Below are 17,398 nucleotides of genomic sequence, written 5' to 3'. Positions count from 1 at the left end.
AATCAAGCCTGACTTCTGCTGACTCCCTCATAAAGCTAATGAAATCAATAGCAGTGTGGAAAGTGCACTGCACATTTATGCCCTTCAGTAAGACTGGTTATTCAGAATAATAATTTTATACACAGTTTATGTATTTGTCTCAATGTAAGCAACCAGCAATTTAAAAAGTGTAACTTAGATAACTGAACTAGGAACAGGTTTAGTAATGATGACTTTCCATATTGGGATATGAAAGTCAGCTTCATAAAAAATAAATAAATAAATTCAGACAAACACTGCATACGCTTGGCCTTTAAAGCTGCATAGCAATATGTTGACCCAGATACTGTGCTAATATTCACCAGGCTTTAGTCTTGTTTACTTCTTTTTTGCTTCTAGAAGAGCACAGTCATTATAATAGTCTTGTTAGCATTCTATATACAGCATACATCAATCTTTTTTTTTCTTTTTTTTAAGTTGTAAATAAAACAAAAATAGTTGGGCGTATGCGTATAAAAAAATAGATTTCAGTTTTTCATTTTTTTTTAAAGTTCATGTTTTACTAACTGTTTCTTTATAATCAATTGTGAAATTCTCTGATAAGATGTTATGGTGTGGTTTACAGTTATACCCTATTGTGAACTGTACCATCGTATTGAGTGTGCAGTCGAACTGTGCTGGGTTTGATATGGTAATGGTATTTCCCTGTGGGTTTAAAGGAAAAATGAGTGAAAAAAAAAAACAAAACAAAAAAACACAGTTGCTGCTTCCTGTGGAGATTAACCTCCTATTAACATTCACATTATGATTCACCTATCCAGCCCTGCCTTTGTGAAACCCAACCTTCACTCAATAAAAAAAATAAAATAATAATAATAATAATAAAAAAAAGAAAAAAGCTATTTTACAGTGAATAACACCTACTTAGTTTGACATATAGCCATTTGTGTTTTATTCGGCTGTGCTCTGAATGTTAGGGCTGTCAAAGTTAACACGTTAATAACGCGTTAACGCAGATTCATTTTAACGGCACTAATTTTATTAACGCACGATTAATGCAGCGCGCATTTTCTGTTTGACCCGTGGCCTAACCCCTTGTTGGAGAAATTGAGATGCACAGTGTTGTCAACTTAGCGACATTGCAGACCCCTTCAGCGACTTTTTTTCCCTTCAAAAAAGTACCCAAACCTTATTTTGTTTCTGAGAATCGCTGGTACTGCCGCGCGAGCGCGAGGTCTTGCTGTCCCAGCGTGCGCGCACTCTCTCTCTCTCTCTCTCTCTCTGCGCCTGCTCAGTGTTCAGTGAGCAGCGGAGAGGAGCAGTATGGAGTCAATTTAATTTTTTTATTACATAAAAAGACATGATCAACGGACTGTGGGATGGATAAATATATTTGATCAATCTCTGATAATCCCAGGTTGCTATGGTCACGCGGGTTTGTTTATGCATGATTAAACTCATGGCCACGACATACAGTATTATCATGTTCCCACGACTTAATATCTCGTGGCCACGACAAAACTAAACCAAAAAGACTTTTTAATCTTTTTTAAACTTCCAGTGCCAATCATTTCTTAATTTATGCCAGGAGTTATGTAAATGAAAAACGAAGTCGAGATGGATATGAAGCTTGAGTCTTAGACCTTTTTAATGATGTATAGTTTGTGAAGTTAATTGCATTCTTTTACATTAAAACTAGCAGTAACTCTGAACTAATGTAAACAAAGAGCGCTGTGCACAGGTTAAGAGATTTTAAACAAGCACTATTAATGCACATTTAGTTAACCAGATGAAACAATACACATTTTAATGCTATAAAAGTGTGCACACATTGAGAGAAATAAACAGCAGATGTTCATATTAACAACTTCTTTAACTTGTGCAAACGCTGCTAATACACATATACATTTGTTAATAAAATGAAAACATGCATGTTTTAAAGCTAGTGAATAAAAGGAAACGATCTGCCCGCATGCCTCTGCTCAATGAGCCGTCACTTCCAGGGAGGCATGCCCAGGCCTGTTGGACACGCCCCCGTCCCCTGACTCCAATCCCATGTCAAAACAGCGCCACAAAGTGAGATGTGCAGAAATGTGAAGCGCAAAGGGAAAACAGTATCGCAAGCTCAAACTTGACTGAAACGCAAAATAAAAGCTGCATTGCAAATAAATTAGTAGATATGGCCATGGAAAATATGTATTGCAAAATCATTGCTTTTGCTCTGTTTTATTTATCTATTTTGCAATTCTTTATTTTTATTTGCAAAACTTATTTTCTTTTTGCAATACTTCATTTTCTTTTGCAATTCTTTATTTTTCTTTGCAAAACTTATTTTCTTTTGCAAAACTTTATTTTCTTTTGCATATATATGCGGCATTAAATTGACTCCATAGAGCAGCGCTTTCAGTTAAACACAGATATTATATTGCTTCTCTGATTTTACATGCAAGTATAGCCGAAATCACAGCACAGCTATTGTCTTTATTTTATGTGTATTTGATTTCATCAGACGATGGTTCGATTATCAGGATTTTTGTGCAGATTAATATCTTGGAATGGAGCTTTTTTTATGTAGTCTTTATGGGTCGCGTTTCAATTAGGCATGGGACGATAACTGGTTTCAAGGTATACCGCGGTTTGGAAAATTCATGGTTTCAAAACCACTAAAATTTTCCGTTATACCGTTCCTGCGGTATGCGCAGTTTTTTTACGTGTAGTCAAAGACGGAAAGTGCAGGACTCCCTCAGTTGTGAGCAGTGAAGAGCGTAAGCCTGGTTTATACTCGCGCCTGGCTCCGCTTCGCGAGCCTCTGCTGACTGCGCACGCACCTCCCCAAATTTCGCATATTATTAAACAAATAATATGCAAACCTCCCCAAATTTCGCATATTATTAAACAAACAGTGTATAAATAGTGTCTACATGAATTCTAATTCTATTTTTATACAATAAAAATAAAACGTTCTTGAATTAAAAAGCCTTGGACAAACTGCAAAAAAAAAAAACTCTTCATTGTTTTCCCTTAGCGTTAAAAGTTACCTGGTGGAGTTTGAAATTAACATCAAACTGCTTCTGTTTCACACAGAATTGCCTAGAACTAGTGCATCTTCGGAAGCGGAGCTGCGCGAAAAGTTACAAAAATTTTGTACACACTCAAAGCGAACTTCCGCCAACACCGCGATGACGTCATATTTGGCGCGCGCACCCTCACTGCAGAACACAAGATCCAGGGGGTGGAGTTGGATCTAGATCTAGATCCAACTCCTCCCACCTTACATAGACCTAAACCTACCCGTTTCCACCCCCTGATCCATAAACCCACCCATCCCCACCCCTAAACCTACCAGTCTCCACCCCCTGGATGTGGATCCAACTCCGCCCCCTGGATCTTTTGTTCTGCAGTGAGGGGCTACTGGGAACTTGCGGACGCGTCGAGTATAAACCAGGCTTAACGAGTCACACGACCCCTCCCCCTCCGGACAGCGGTCAGTGAGAGTCACCTGTGTGTAGGATGATGGCCGAATGAGGTGAATCCCTGGAACTTTTTCCCCCGTCGAAAAAGGCGAAGTCTGCCGTATGGGAATTTCTCGGGTAACCTTGATGTTCCGTACAGATGATGATGTTTTGGCGCCAATCGCTAAATAAATACTTCCAGGTCGTACACAAACGATATATCTGTGTCGTCTTCATATCTCCCTCTTTCACCCTCAATCAAGACAGAGATCCATTCGCCGGTTGTTTCAGTGTTGAAATAAATACTACTTGGCTTGCTATATGTTATCGCAGAAACGTAGTACTTTAGTCTGCTATTCCCCGCTCTGTGAAGTAATGTGAGGGAGGAAACTAGTTGACGTTAGCTAGTTAATTAGTTAGCTGACTAAAGTACTAAGTTTCTGCGATTTAGTACAATCAATTTAGCTGGTATCACGTCTATAATTTTAAGCCTCCTGCCATTGTTTACATCTGTTCAAAATCACGTCATTTAAAAAAGAAACAAACTGCTGGCTCAGGTGTCTTTGCCACTGTTTGAGTGTTATACGGAGAGAGACCGTGTGTGTGTGTGTGTGTGTGTGTATGTGTGTGTGTGTGTGACACACTCGCGCTCTCTACTTATGTGTATGTGCACACATCTTTGTACCTCACCGCTCATAACTTGGACTGAAAGATGAATGTGTAGAAAGTGAGCATATCTCCAAAAACCTTGTTGAGCTGCAGGTTTAATGACTGCATTTTTTATTTTTTACAGAAATTGTTTTGATTTATGTTTTTGATTAGTGAGCTATAGGTTTAGGTTAAGTGACTGCATTTTTTATTTTTTTTTCATTTAGAAGGATTTCTAAATTTCTTTAAAAATTAAAAAATGTAAAAAAAATTTACCCAGACATTTAAAAATTACATATTTTAGAGGTGAAATCGCAATACCGTGAAACCGTGATATTTTTAAGGTTATCATACTGTCAGAATCTCATACCGGCCCATGCCTAGTTTCAATCACTATTTCATATTCATTCCGTTGTCTGACAACAGAAACAGTAAAATATATCAGTGAAAATGTGGGCACAGAGAGGCAAACAAACCTAATAATAAATAATATATGTACATTTTGCATGTTCAGAAGAAGAGCTGCCCTGTCATGCAAAAATGTAAACAGGTTTGTGTCAGTAAATTGCTCAGTGCAAAGAAAGAGAAGTAATGGGAACCTGGTATTTATTTTTTCATGTGTCTAATTGTCACACTTCAAGGGACACACGGGAACCAGGAACGAGGAGACGAAGAATATCACAACACGGGAGTTTAATATTCAAATGGGAACACAGATCACAGGCAGGGTAGACACTCAAAGACCGACAAACACTAACTGAAAGGACTGGGGCTTATAAAGACAGGGAAATCAGGGGAAAACAAGACACACCTGGAGCAAATTAACTGGGGAGAAACTGGGTCACAGGGAACACATGGGGAGCAAAACAGTCCAGGGGTGTGACATTACTCCCCTCTCCCGGAAGGTGCGTCCTCGCACCGTGGAACAACAGAGGGGGGGAAACGGGTGGGAACAAAGGCGGAGGCTCAGGAGGAGGACGGACACCTGGGAGGGGGGCGGCTGACAGAGACCAGGGAGGTGACGAAGGAGGGAGGAGCCAGGGAGGAGACAGGAGGGACCTGGAGCAGGAGGAGCCTGGCAGGACCCAGGCCACAGCCATGATGATGGCCTACGGTGGAGCCGACGGAGGGAGGAGCCATGGAGGAGGCATGGCCGCTGACTCCAGGGGGCCGACCAATGGCAGCGGAGCAGGTGGTGGAGGAGCCCGAGGCGGAGAGCCGACGAACCAGGGGGATACCGAGGATCCGGGGGGCCAAGGTGGAGCCGAGTGCTCTGGCGACCGAGGCGAAGGTGGAGCTCTGGAGATCCGCGGCGGAGCCAGAGTGACTGAGGACCAACGTGGAGCTGGCGGGATGGAGCGACGAGGTGCAGCCAGAGGAGCGGAGTCCTGAGGCGATGGCGGGTCGACGCCCGACCAAGGCGGAGCCGGAGGGACGAGGGAGCCCGGTGGAGCTGGAGGATCGACGGGTGACGGTGGAGGCGAGGGAGGTAGGAGCCGAGGTGGAGCCGCTGGGTCAGCGGGCGGCGGAGTCCGGGCCGAGGAGGCAGGCGGAGGTGAGGATACTCCAGCCCGGCGGCGCTGGAGGATGGCAGTCCGTGGGGCTCGCACCGCATTGATGGTGGGCTGAGGGCGAGCAGAGGGGCTGCCAGACGACAGCGGTGGAGGAGGCAGGAGCGGGTGGGAGGGTGGGCATTTTCAAAGAGCGGGCACTGGAGGATCTGAAGCCCCCTCAGGGCTGAACAAGGGAACCAAGGAAGAAGGAGGGCTGGACGGGACCAGCGGGGATGACGGAGAGAGGAGAGGGGAGAGGGGGCAGTTCGAATTCCAGTTCAGTTTCCCAGTCAATTAAATCCTCCTCCATGTCCAGCAGCCCCAGATGTATCGTCAGCTCACCCTCAGCCACGGTGCAGGGGGCGGAGCTCCACTCTGTGCTCACACCGTCCACGGCTGGCTCCCTCACGATGGGCACTGTAGCCGGCTCTCGCATCTGATCTGACGTGTTGGGCTCAACTTCCGGGGCGATCTTCCGCTCAGTCGCTCGGCTTTGCACTGGCTCGTAGATCGAAGCGGGAAATGGCTCTCCGTCATCGGTGGGCTCGGGCTGATGCTCCGCACCGCGGGGAGTTGGTGGGCTGGGCTCTGTGTTAGGAGTGGGGCTGATGTCGTCGTCCTCGAAGTCCACAGTCAGTTGGGATCCACAGTACACATGTACACACATATATATATATATATATATATATATATATTAGTACAAAACAAATAGTAATAATAATAATACTTTTATTCAGAAAGGACGCAGTAAATTGATCAAAAGTGACAGTAAAGTGACAAATATTAAGTTAAGTTACAAAATATTTTTTTTTAAGTAAATGCTGTTCTTTTGAATCTGGAAAAATATATATTACAGTTTCCACAAATATCCTGTGTTGATTATAAGAAGAAATGTTTCTTAAGCACCAAATCAGCATATTAGAATTATTTATGAAAGATCATGTGGCACTGAAGACTGGAGTAATGAAAATTGAGCTTTGTCATCACAGAAATAAATAGCATTTTCATCAAATAAATGCAGTCTGGTGAGCATAAAAGACTTCTTTTAAAAATATTAAAAGTGTCTGTATAGAAGATATTAATCGGATGTTCAACACGATGTTTAAATCAGAACACAATACTTTTCCTGAGCACAGAATTCTGATTGACCTTCATGTGCTCACTGGGTACTGACATTTCCATCTTTTGTATAACCCAGTTATTCTTAAAAAGGGTTATATGTTTGAAATTTTAATTGGCAAATTGGTTTAGTGCAAGATTTTGACTCTATTTGAATTGAGGGAGATTGGTGTCAATGAGTGCACATTAGCATGTTATATGCATTGGCGAAGCTGTTGATGAATTAAGAGCTTGCCATCTGTTGAGTAGGCGGGGGAGAAAGAGAATGAGGATCAGGGTTGGGGAGGAGAGGGTGGAGCGGGCATGTATCTCTGACTCGGGAGGCCTTGACATACAGAACTAAATATGTTATTAACTGCACACCATATAATCAAACCCATTTTAAACACATTGAAGTAAATCAAAAAAATATGAATGGGATAAATATCTGCATGTTTTAGCTATTATCCTGCCACAATTCTAGTGTGCTGTTTCATAAATTTAGGCTAATCAACCTATGAATAAATGATATCATGTGTTGCTTTTCCTGTTTACAAGTTGTGTGAATGTGTTTGTCATCATGTGCTTTGGAGACTGACCAGTTTTTGAATCCTTCCAGGGTTCCACAGAAATGAAGACATGAAGGCTGTTGAAGTTCTTCCCATCCTTAAAGAAAAGGTGGCATTCTTATCAGGTGAGCCTATATACTATTCTATGTATTGGGTTTCCTAATCTAGTTGTCTATCTGGCAATGATTGTTGGCTTTTTGATGAATTGCTGTGTTGCTCTTTTGTAAGTCGCTTTGGATAAAAGTTTCTGCTTAATGCATAAATGTAAATGTTACAAAGTAAGCTTCTTTTTTTTTTTTTAGGAAATTGATGCATTTATTCAGAACAGAAGATGCTGAATATTAATCAAACGTAACAGTAAACCATACTGTAATGTTACAACAGTTCTATTTAAAATAGATACTTTTGTTCTGAACCACAGTGCCCTCCAAAATTATTGGAACAGTAAAGACAAAATTGCTCTGTTGACTGTGGAGTCAAGACATTTACAAATATTATTAAAAGATGAATATGAGACAAAACTACAGAATGTCACATTTTATTATTGGGTGATTCAACACATAGATGTTTTACCAGCTAAGAAGTTCAGCACTTTTAGAGTTTCATCCCCCTATCTTATGTGAGCATAAGTATTGGAACAGTTGCGTCACAAGTCTTTCTAAGTGATCAGCTGTGTCCTGTTGCATTAATTCTTCAGCTATTAAAAGCAGGGAATGTGTCGTATCAGATATATCCATTACTTCTGCATTCTGAATTCTGCAATCGATGATGACACACACAAACCAGGATGAAGACGAGGGAGCTGACTTTGAGAGAAAAGCAAGCAATTTGGATGCTAAAAGAAAAGAGGAAGTCAATTATAGCTATAGCAAAAATAAAGGGCATGGAGAAATCAAGAGTTTGGAAACCACCAGCGACACCAGCAACCAACAATGACCTGATCGGCTGAGAATACAACAGTAGTTGATGACAGACAAATCATAAAAGCTGTGAAAATGAACCCTAAAAGACATGTCTGTAAAATCACCAACAACTTCCAGAAAGCTGGGGTGATGCTCTGACAATCTACTGTCCTCAGGAGACTTTGACACAGAATAACAGAGGCTACACAGCAAGATGCAAACCTCTGACCAGCACCAAAAATAGAAAGGCAAGATTAGAGTTTGCAAAAAAAGCACAAAGGTGAGCCAGAAGAGTTTTGGAATTATGGACCAATGAGACAAAGATGAACCTTTATCTAAGTGATGGGAAAGCAAAAATGTGGAGAAAAAAGGGAACTGCAATGATCCCAAGCATACAGCCTCATCTGTAAAGCATGGTGGAGGTGGTGTCATGGCATGGGCATGCATGGCTGCCTCTGGAACAGGCCCTCTCAACGTTACTGATGACTTAATGTATGATGACAGTAGCAGAATGAATTTGGAAGGGTACAAAGCCATCTTGCCTACCAATATTCAAGAAAATGCCACCAGATTCATTGGGAAGTGCTTCATATTGCATCAGGACAATGACCCAAAACACCCTGCCAGTTCAGTCAAGGAATTTATAAGGGCAAAGAAATGGAAAGTCTTAGATTGCCCAAGTCAATCTCCAGACTTAAATCCGATTGAACATGAATTTCACCTGCTGGAGAGGAGAGTAAAGGCAGAAACTCCCCAAAACAAGCAACAATTGGAATTGGCTGCATTAAAGGCTGGGAAAAGTATTTCAAAGGATGAGACCAAGAGTCTGGTGTTGTCTATGGGTCACAGACTCACTGCTGTGATTGTGCTCAAGGGATCTGCAACTAAATAATAGCTTTTAATCTTTTATATCTGCCTTATGTTCAACTGTCCCAATACGTATGCTCACATCAATGAGTAAGATGAACTCTAAAAGTGCTGTTCTTTTTATTTGGTAAAACATGTATGTGTTGAAACGGCCAATAATAAAATGTGACATTCTGTAGTTTTGTCTCATATTCATCTTTTAATCATATTTGCAAATGTCTTGACTCCACAGCCAACAGAGCAATTTTGTCTTTACTGTTCCAATACTTATGGAGGGCACTGGATATGCATTAAAGAATCCTGATAAAAACAATGTACATATCATATGATTTCATCAAAATATATAGGAGCACATCTGTTTTCAATATTGATAATATTAAGAAATGTCAGAATATTGGAATTATTTAAGTGACACTGAAGACTGTAATGGCTGCTGAAAATTCAGTGTTGCTATCTCATAAATAAATTACATTTTAAAATAAATTAAAATCATAATAATAAATGTATTTTAAATATATGTCATAATATTACTTTTTATTAGATTTTAGATCAAATTAATGCAGCCCAGGTAAGCCTAAGAGGCTTGATTAAAAATATTTCAATCTCTTTCTGACCCCAAAATTTATAAACCATGGTCCCACGTCCAAAAAACCCATCACAGTTAAGAAAGGAGTGAAAAAGAATCTGTTGCTTCCCGCTCCATTCTAAGCCATTTTATTTAGAAGTGTTCGCTCCTTATCCAAAGGCCCGAATTTCTATGAATATTAACGAGAGGAAACTTATTTGCAGTGACAGTCATTAACACTCTCAGATATGTGAGCTCAAAGGCAGAGCAGCATCGCTGGGGAAATGCTGTGAGTGTTTAGCTGGCTGCTGACCCAGATAGCTTACGAACATCTTAATCTTTGGCAGGCCAACTTGCTTATCATCAGCTCAGCTTGTCTAAGCAGAGATATAACTCATTTCCAATTTTGCCCTTCTTCCACCTCTGCACTTCAAAGAAAGTGTTTGCAAATAACGATATGAAGCAATCATATTACCCTAGCAATGATATGAGACATTAGACAAAAACTGAAGCTAGTTAAACACAACTTGGCATGGTTGGCTATGATAAGTAGGCCAAGGTGTTCTAAAGCATCACTATATACAGTAGGTAGGCTAGTTGGAGTTTCTTAAGATTAGCCATTGCCCTATTTTACTAATGCTTGAGTGACACAGATGTTGTTGTTCCAGCCAAATATAAAGTGTGTTGATTTGGCCTGCAGGTGGAAGAGATCGTCGTGGAGGGCCAGTCCTTACATTTCCAGCCAGGAGTAACCATGACAGAATACGACAGGAGGACCTCAGACGACTTATTGCGTACCTTGCAGGCATTCCCAGGTATGCAGTGTGTGTGTGTGTGTGCGTCTTTATCTGTGTGTCAGTGTGAACATTATTATGCAACTAAATTCGTAGTCGTAATAGATCAGGTTCAGGCAGTTGAAACGTTGAGGGATTGATCCCATGGCAGCACAGGTGTGGAAATCAGCCAGCTGCTTGAATTGTAAAGTTACAGTTCACTCATTATTGTGTTCATCCTAACTGCTCAAGGAAATATAGACCAGCGGTTGATACATTTTTGGCCATTTCATTTAAAATTAGCCATTCAATAAAGGTGCAATCACGACTTGCATTATTTTATTTTATTTTATTTTTAGGATGCAGTATATTGCTAAAAGTTAACAGTAAATGTATATTCCCTAAAAAGTTTTATTTCATACTAAGTGTAGTTCAAATCTATTAACATATTTACTGACATCGGTCGAGACTTACTGATATAAAAATGATAGTTAAACTTTATTTGGAGTACTACTTGTGCACAATGCACATTTCTTAATATTAAACCTGAAATGTCACTATTGATGAGGATTGTGTGGTCTTTGAATAATATTGTCTTTAAATTCAAGATATTTAAAGTACAATTGCAATAGTTCCACTTTAGCAAAATCAAATATACTTCAGTATACCTTTAGATTTACTTCATCGCTACTTCCACATAATTAAAGCGCACTAAGCACAAAATTAGTTGTTCCAATTTAGCAGATTTTAAGTATACCAGTTTAGTACACCAAATGTACAATACCAGGGTATTTATATTAAGTACATAATATGTAAATGCATTTGTAGTATACTTAGCATGAAATAAATGTATTTCAAATACATTTTAGTATATTTCTTTTCACTAGGGTTGTTAAAAAATATTTGTTTACAATAGATTTTGTTGTTTGGAATATTGTGTTCATCAAAGACTCCTGAAATAAGTATTATGGTTTCGACAAAAATATTAAGCAGCACAACTGTTTTCTAGATTGAAAATAATAAGAAATGATTCTTGAGCACCAAATCAGCATAATGTAATAGTTTCTGAAGGATCATGTGACACTAATCATGTAAACACAGTTACCACTCTGTTTACTTTGCTCTACCAAGTGCCACAAATGCCATAACACTTTCTTGAAGATATTATATAGGAATCAGAATGTAATAGAGACTTGTGAGTTGTTCAGTTGTATGCTAGGGTAATCTGCTGAAGTGTTTCTAGGTTGTTAATAGAGTGTTTGGGTGGTTGTAGGGTTGCTGCAGGAGGAGGATTGCTAGAGCATTGGTAGGTGGTTGCTAGAGTGTTCTAAGTTGTTGTTATGGCATTGCTATACTGTTGCTAGGGTGTTTTAGAGGGTTAGGCCATCAAAGTCCCTTTAAGGCAAGTCATTTCACTCTGCAGCCATCTTTGAAACTCCTCTCTCTCTGTGATTGTAAGCGAGTTGCTGGTTGGCTGCTAGGGTGTTCTGGGTGGTTGTTGTGGCATTGAGACAGTTGCTTGTGTGTTCTGGTGGGTTACTAGCATGTTTCTAATGAAATGAAAACTGCTGCTCAAGAAAGCATTTTCACAAGCAAGTTTTCATTTTGTTTAATTTACTTTCCCCTATCTTAGGGCGTGTTCACACTTGGCATCTTTTTTGACAAGAAAAGGTTGACAAGAGCGCTTTTTTAGTAAATAAAAAAATTTACAAATAGCAGCCGAGGGCGTCTTTTGTTGCTATAAAAACAGATGCTATGGTAGCCTAGCGCTGTGTGCTGCAGAAATGTCAACTTTTTTCTTGTTGTTATGGAAACGACTCGCCACTCGCTTGTCATTGGTCAGGTGTCAAAAAGGTGCTTGACGTTGAACTTTTTTCAACTCGAAAAGACACTCCAAGCTGCAGAAAAAGACGCCGGCGGTGGCGTTGTAAAAAGCGCTCAGTACTTTTTTGAAAACACGGTTTACTTCATAGGATTATAATGTAAAACAGACTCTGGCAGCTTCAAAAAAGACGCCAAATGTGAACATAGCCTACACACACTTTAACAACTGCATAACGTTACACCTTAGCATTACACCTAAGCATTGCAGTGAGCATCATTTGCATTTTCTTCAGGAAATTTTCAAGTCTAGTTTATGTATTCTTGTCAAGTCCTGGTTTTGTTTTTAAGCTCCCAGGTTTCTGGTTTGTTTAGACATCACATGGCCAATTTGTCTTTTCCCTGCTGTGTCCTTCTGTAGTTAGCATTGATTTGACTCAGTGAAACTCAACCAGCTCCACGTGAATCTGCTTTCAGCCAGAGGGTTCCAGCTCTGCACCGTTCAAAACTTTATGTAGGTTATCATCTGCCGCAGGGTTCTCCAAAACTTTACTTCTGTTCTGTTGTCCGTAATCACTCTGTTTGAGCCAAACTGAATAATACAGAAATTAAACTTCATCTTCTCGACAGCTGTAAACACATTCTCCACTTTTGCATTGAATAATATGGTGGTTTGAAAATAAATAATGCACTTCTCACCCTTTGCTCGGAAACAGAGATATTCAGTATTACAGTATGTTGGAGACCCAGATGTGGCCCCTGGTTAGGAAAACAAGTGGTTTAGTGAGGAAGTGTATAGACGCTTACGGCTGTTGCTTTTGGTGTCTGGTGTGTATCAGATAGCCAGGGGTGTAGATATGTTGTTTGGCCTAAAACTGCAGATTTTAGGCCACACTGGTTGTCCTCCATCACTATTTCATGTTGTTCTCTCTTCTGTTTCTTCACTCCTAAGAAGATTTCTCATTCTTTCACACTTTAAAGAAATGTTCCTGACTCAATCCAACCCACATGGTGTCAAGCACCACATAAAATAATTATAACACATCCATCAATTCTTGAAATCAAACCTAACGTGTGTGTATATTAATTCACTTACAATGCAAGTCTATGAGGCAATGCATTGTGCAAGGATAAATGTTTAAACACACACTGTTTTGGAAGTATACCCACAATACTTTTAGTTTGTTAATACTGACTAATTGTCACGGGGTCGTGGTTGTAGAAATCAGCGTCCAACGCAGGAGTAAACGAAAGGAGTCTTTAATAAGCATCAACACACATTTATCATTGAAAATAACATTAACTCAGGGCAACAAATAGCAACAAAGTAGAACGGACAAACACTAAGGGAAAACTTAGGACTTATAAACACATGGGAAGTAATTAAGGATAACTGAAGCAGGTGCTAGGAATAATCAAATCAACTTAACAAGAACAGGAAAATAACCAAAAAAGGAAACTCAGGAACAAGGACAGGGGTAAAACAAGGAAAAACAAGTCCACAATCCTGACATTATCCCCCCCCCCCTCCCGGAAGGCGCGTCCCACGCCGTAACATCCACTTGATTGGCTCTATGACTCTCTCTCCTCTCCACCTGTAGCTGGTGTGTGGTGAGCGCACTGGCGCCGTTGTCCTGTGGCTGCCATCCAAGTGGATGCTGCACACTGGTGGTGGTTGAGAAGGGACCCCCCACATGATTGTAAAGCACTTTGGGTGTACAGCAATACACAATAAAGCGCTATATAAATGCATCATTCATTCATTCATTCAACATCTCCACCGGGGAGGGGGGGTGGGCGCCCTGAAGGCTGGTCCAAGATGGAGACACGGGAGGCCTCCAGGGCGGATCAGGGAGCTCGGGAGGCCATGGCGGGACGGGGGACTCCGGCGGCCATGACGGGTCATAGGAGCAGGCAATTGAGGGCGCTCTGGAGGCGTGGGCACTGGAGCGGGCACTGGAGGGCACTGTCAAGGAGCGGACCCTGGAGGGTGCTGTCGAAGAGTGGGCTCTGGAGGGTGCTTGCGAGTAGCGAAGCTGGCTGGGACCAGCGGAGACGAAGGAGACTCTGGAGACGATGGGGAGCTGGACGGGACCAGCGGAGGCGAAGGAGATGAAGGAAAGCATCCTGGAGCGAGCTCTGGGGCTGGAGCCGACACTGGAGCTCTGGGGCCCAATACATATCCTCATATACCACCAGTATTCCTAGTGGCACGTGAGCTGCGGACGGTGGCAGGCTTGAGTGAGCCGCGGACAGCGTGCTTGACTTCCCCATGGACGGCGGCAGGCTTGATTTCCCTGCGAACGGCAGCGGACTTGACTTTGGAGCTTTGGACAGCGGCAGGTATGACTTCGGAGCCGCAGACGGCGGCAGAATGACTTCCCCGCGAATGGCGGGCTAGTGTGAGCCGCAGATGGTGGCGGCATTGACTTCGCCGCGGATGGTGGCGGCATTAACTTCGGGCTGCAGAGAGCTGTGGCCGGCGGGCTGGTTCTGGATCGGGCTGGACTCTGTCCCTTCCCTCCAGCTGAGTCCGGTGGTGTCTGGGAGGTCCACGGGGCGATGGTAGTTGGCCCCGATCCAGAACTAAGAGTTCAGCGTTGCGTCGTCGAGCCCCATCCACACGGCGAGCCCGCTAAACTAACGTGCGAACTCCCCCAGTGGGAGATCCTTTCGGGCCAGGGCAGCGAAGCGTTCAGTGATCTCCATTTTCAGTCTTGATCTCGGATTCTGTCATGGGGTCGTGGTTGTAGATATCAGCGCCCAACGCAGGAGTAAACGAAAGGAGTCTTTAATAAGCATCAACACACATTGACCATTGAAAATAACATTAACTCAGGGTATACAACAAATAGCAACAAAGTAGAATGGACAAACACTAAGGGAAAACTCAGGACTTATAAACACATGGGAAGTAATTAAGAAGAACTGAAACAGGTGCTAGGAATAATCAAATCAACTTAACAAGAACAGGAAAATAACCAAATAAGGAAGGAAACTCAGGAACAAGGACAGGGGTAAAACAAGGAAAAACAAGTCCAAAATCCTGACACTCATATGATAAAATCACTTTTATTCAATTTTTAACTCCAGATATTACCATTTATACCATGATCTAAATACTTGATTCTGAATGGCTGGAACTTGTGCGTTTAAACCGTGTAATTCACAGGTAGTTCCAATACGCAGCCTTCATTTAAAGCACACAAAGACTGGAGATCGTGCTGAACACACAGAAACATTCAGGAGCACCTTGTTGTCAATGCTGCCCCATGACGTTTATTAATTAATTTGCAGAAATGAGGTGGTAATGCCACTGTTTTTGAAGTAAATAAACTCACAGGCACACATACAGTACTATCTCACATACTGCTGAAAACAGTGACTGCTTAATATTTCTGTGGAAACTGTTTCTTTGATGTTCTTTGAGTTTGAACAACAGCATTTATTTGAAATATAAATGTCCTTTAACATTGTCAATATTTTTAGTATCACACAATGTAAGTATTAATGTCTTAAAAAAGTAGGCCTACTAACCCCAAACTTTTGAACAGTAGTGTACATATAAATCGCCTCACATTGTTATCCCTTCTCTTGTTTTCTCTCTGTCTCACTCATTTCATCCTTCATTCTGTGTTCTCTCCCTCTCTTTCTCTCTCTCACTCAGAGAGGGAGGTCAGAATGATTTAGAGTTGTTCAGTGCTCATTCCTGCTTAAGAGTCAGACTAGAGGAGTGCAGCTGTGGATATGAAAACATTCTTGAGTTAACAGGCTGTTTTTCGAGCTAGCGAGCTCTTTAGTTACAGTTTAGTTGTTTTAAATTAATCGATTTATTTTTTGTTTGTCCTATGGCATTTTTCTCTAAATTTAGCAAGAAGGGTTTCTTTATCTTTCATATGCTATATTTGGGTAAGTGTTATTTTTCATGCATGGTCCCTTCACTGTATATATGATGCACTAAAATGTATTTCAGTTTGTAGAGATGTCTGAAAGCAGCGGCTCTAATTTACATCTCCCTAATGATGTGAGTGTCAGCGGTGCAGAAGAGCTGATGCTATGTTTTTATTTGTTTGTGTAGTGAGGAGGTGAGCAGACATGGCTTCACAGTCATCGTGGATATGCGAGGATCCAAATGGGACTCTATCAAACCTCTGCTGAAGATCCTACAGGAATCGTTTCCTTCCTGCATCCACGTCGCTCTCATCATCAAGCCTGACAACTTCTGGCAGAAACAGAGGACGAATTTCGGCAGTTCCAAGTTTGAATTTGAGGTAAGCACTTTGTGCATTGTGAATTTACATTTAATAATGTGACAGTGAATAAGAAGTTCTGTTTCTGGTAGATACAATATTTTTTTCTAAAATCTGTTGTGTGAGATTACAGAATTTTTTAGGGAAATAAATTAAAGATTAAACACAGCCTATATTTTACTAGAACATTCCATATTGGTGGTGCGAAAGTAGAGCTGTAAAAATTACTTCTGACCTATTTCATTAGAGCTGAGAGGAAGACGCATGCAGTAGTGTTATATTTAATCTGAAGGCTTAATCTCCCAAAGGAGGTTTCTTAAATTAACACATCTAGTGTGGCACAACATTCAGAAGTATTATTACATTGTAATAAATGTTTAATTGACTTATACTAAGTGTTTATAACTGCATCACAAATATTATTTGAAGTTGTTTACTCCGAAATACTGGAAAATACTTAATTGCACTGATGTAATGCATACCAGGCTGTCTTGAAGTCTCAAGTGTCCACTGTCCCCTCATGTGTCTGCTGTTGTCTCTAATAACATGACCTGAGCTGCAATCTCTGGAATGTTTTTCTGGCTCCTTTAAGTAAAGTGTTCAATGTAACTGATCCAGTAGGCTTTTTATTCATCATCCAATCAGTGTTTAATTGCATTGTTGTTTGAAATAACAACTTCAGCTTCTTGGAAACCTCCCACGGAGTCACAGACAAAACCGTTCCATTCAGAACCCAGAACTGCCAAAATATTGTCATACTTTGCAGTAATCTGTTTTGGTTGTAAAGATGTCACAAAGATGCCTCACCCACATAAAACATTACATTTTAATATTAAATTGCAAAAATGAAGACATGTGGCCAAAATGTGGAAACAATGTAGAGATAACAAACTATTAATAGTCAAGCAGATATCAAAGCAA

At 41.1% G+C, this 17,398-nt stretch overlaps 1 protein-coding gene across 4 annotated transcripts in view; it reads left to right on the top strand.

The window, feature by feature from the left end:
• The window catches only part of triob (trio Rho guanine nucleotide exchange factor b), a 137,796-nt gene that overhangs the window by 37,316 nt on the left and 83,082 nt on the right, over positions 1 to 17,398 (top strand). For all 4 annotated transcript variants that reach the window (XM_058746790.1, XM_058746789.1, XM_058746788.1 and 1 more), the window contains exons 3-5: positions 7,350 to 7,424; positions 10,334 to 10,448; positions 16,306 to 16,498. In XM_058746790.1, coding sequence (XP_058602773.1) covers positions 7,350 to 7,424; positions 10,334 to 10,448; positions 16,306 to 16,498 — 383 coding nt within the window. The remainder of the gene's footprint in view (positions 1 to 7,349; positions 7,425 to 10,333; positions 10,449 to 16,305; positions 16,499 to 17,398) is intronic.

The sequence above is a fragment of the Onychostoma macrolepis genome, chromosome 16, assembly GCF_012432095.1.
Source record: "Onychostoma macrolepis isolate SWU-2019 chromosome 16, ASM1243209v1, whole genome shotgun sequence".
NCBI lineage: Eukaryota > Metazoa > Chordata > Actinopteri > Cypriniformes > Cyprinidae > Onychostoma > Onychostoma macrolepis.
The sequence above is the reverse complement of the archived record's forward strand: the minus strand, read 5'-3'. Positions and strand labels throughout refer to the sequence as shown.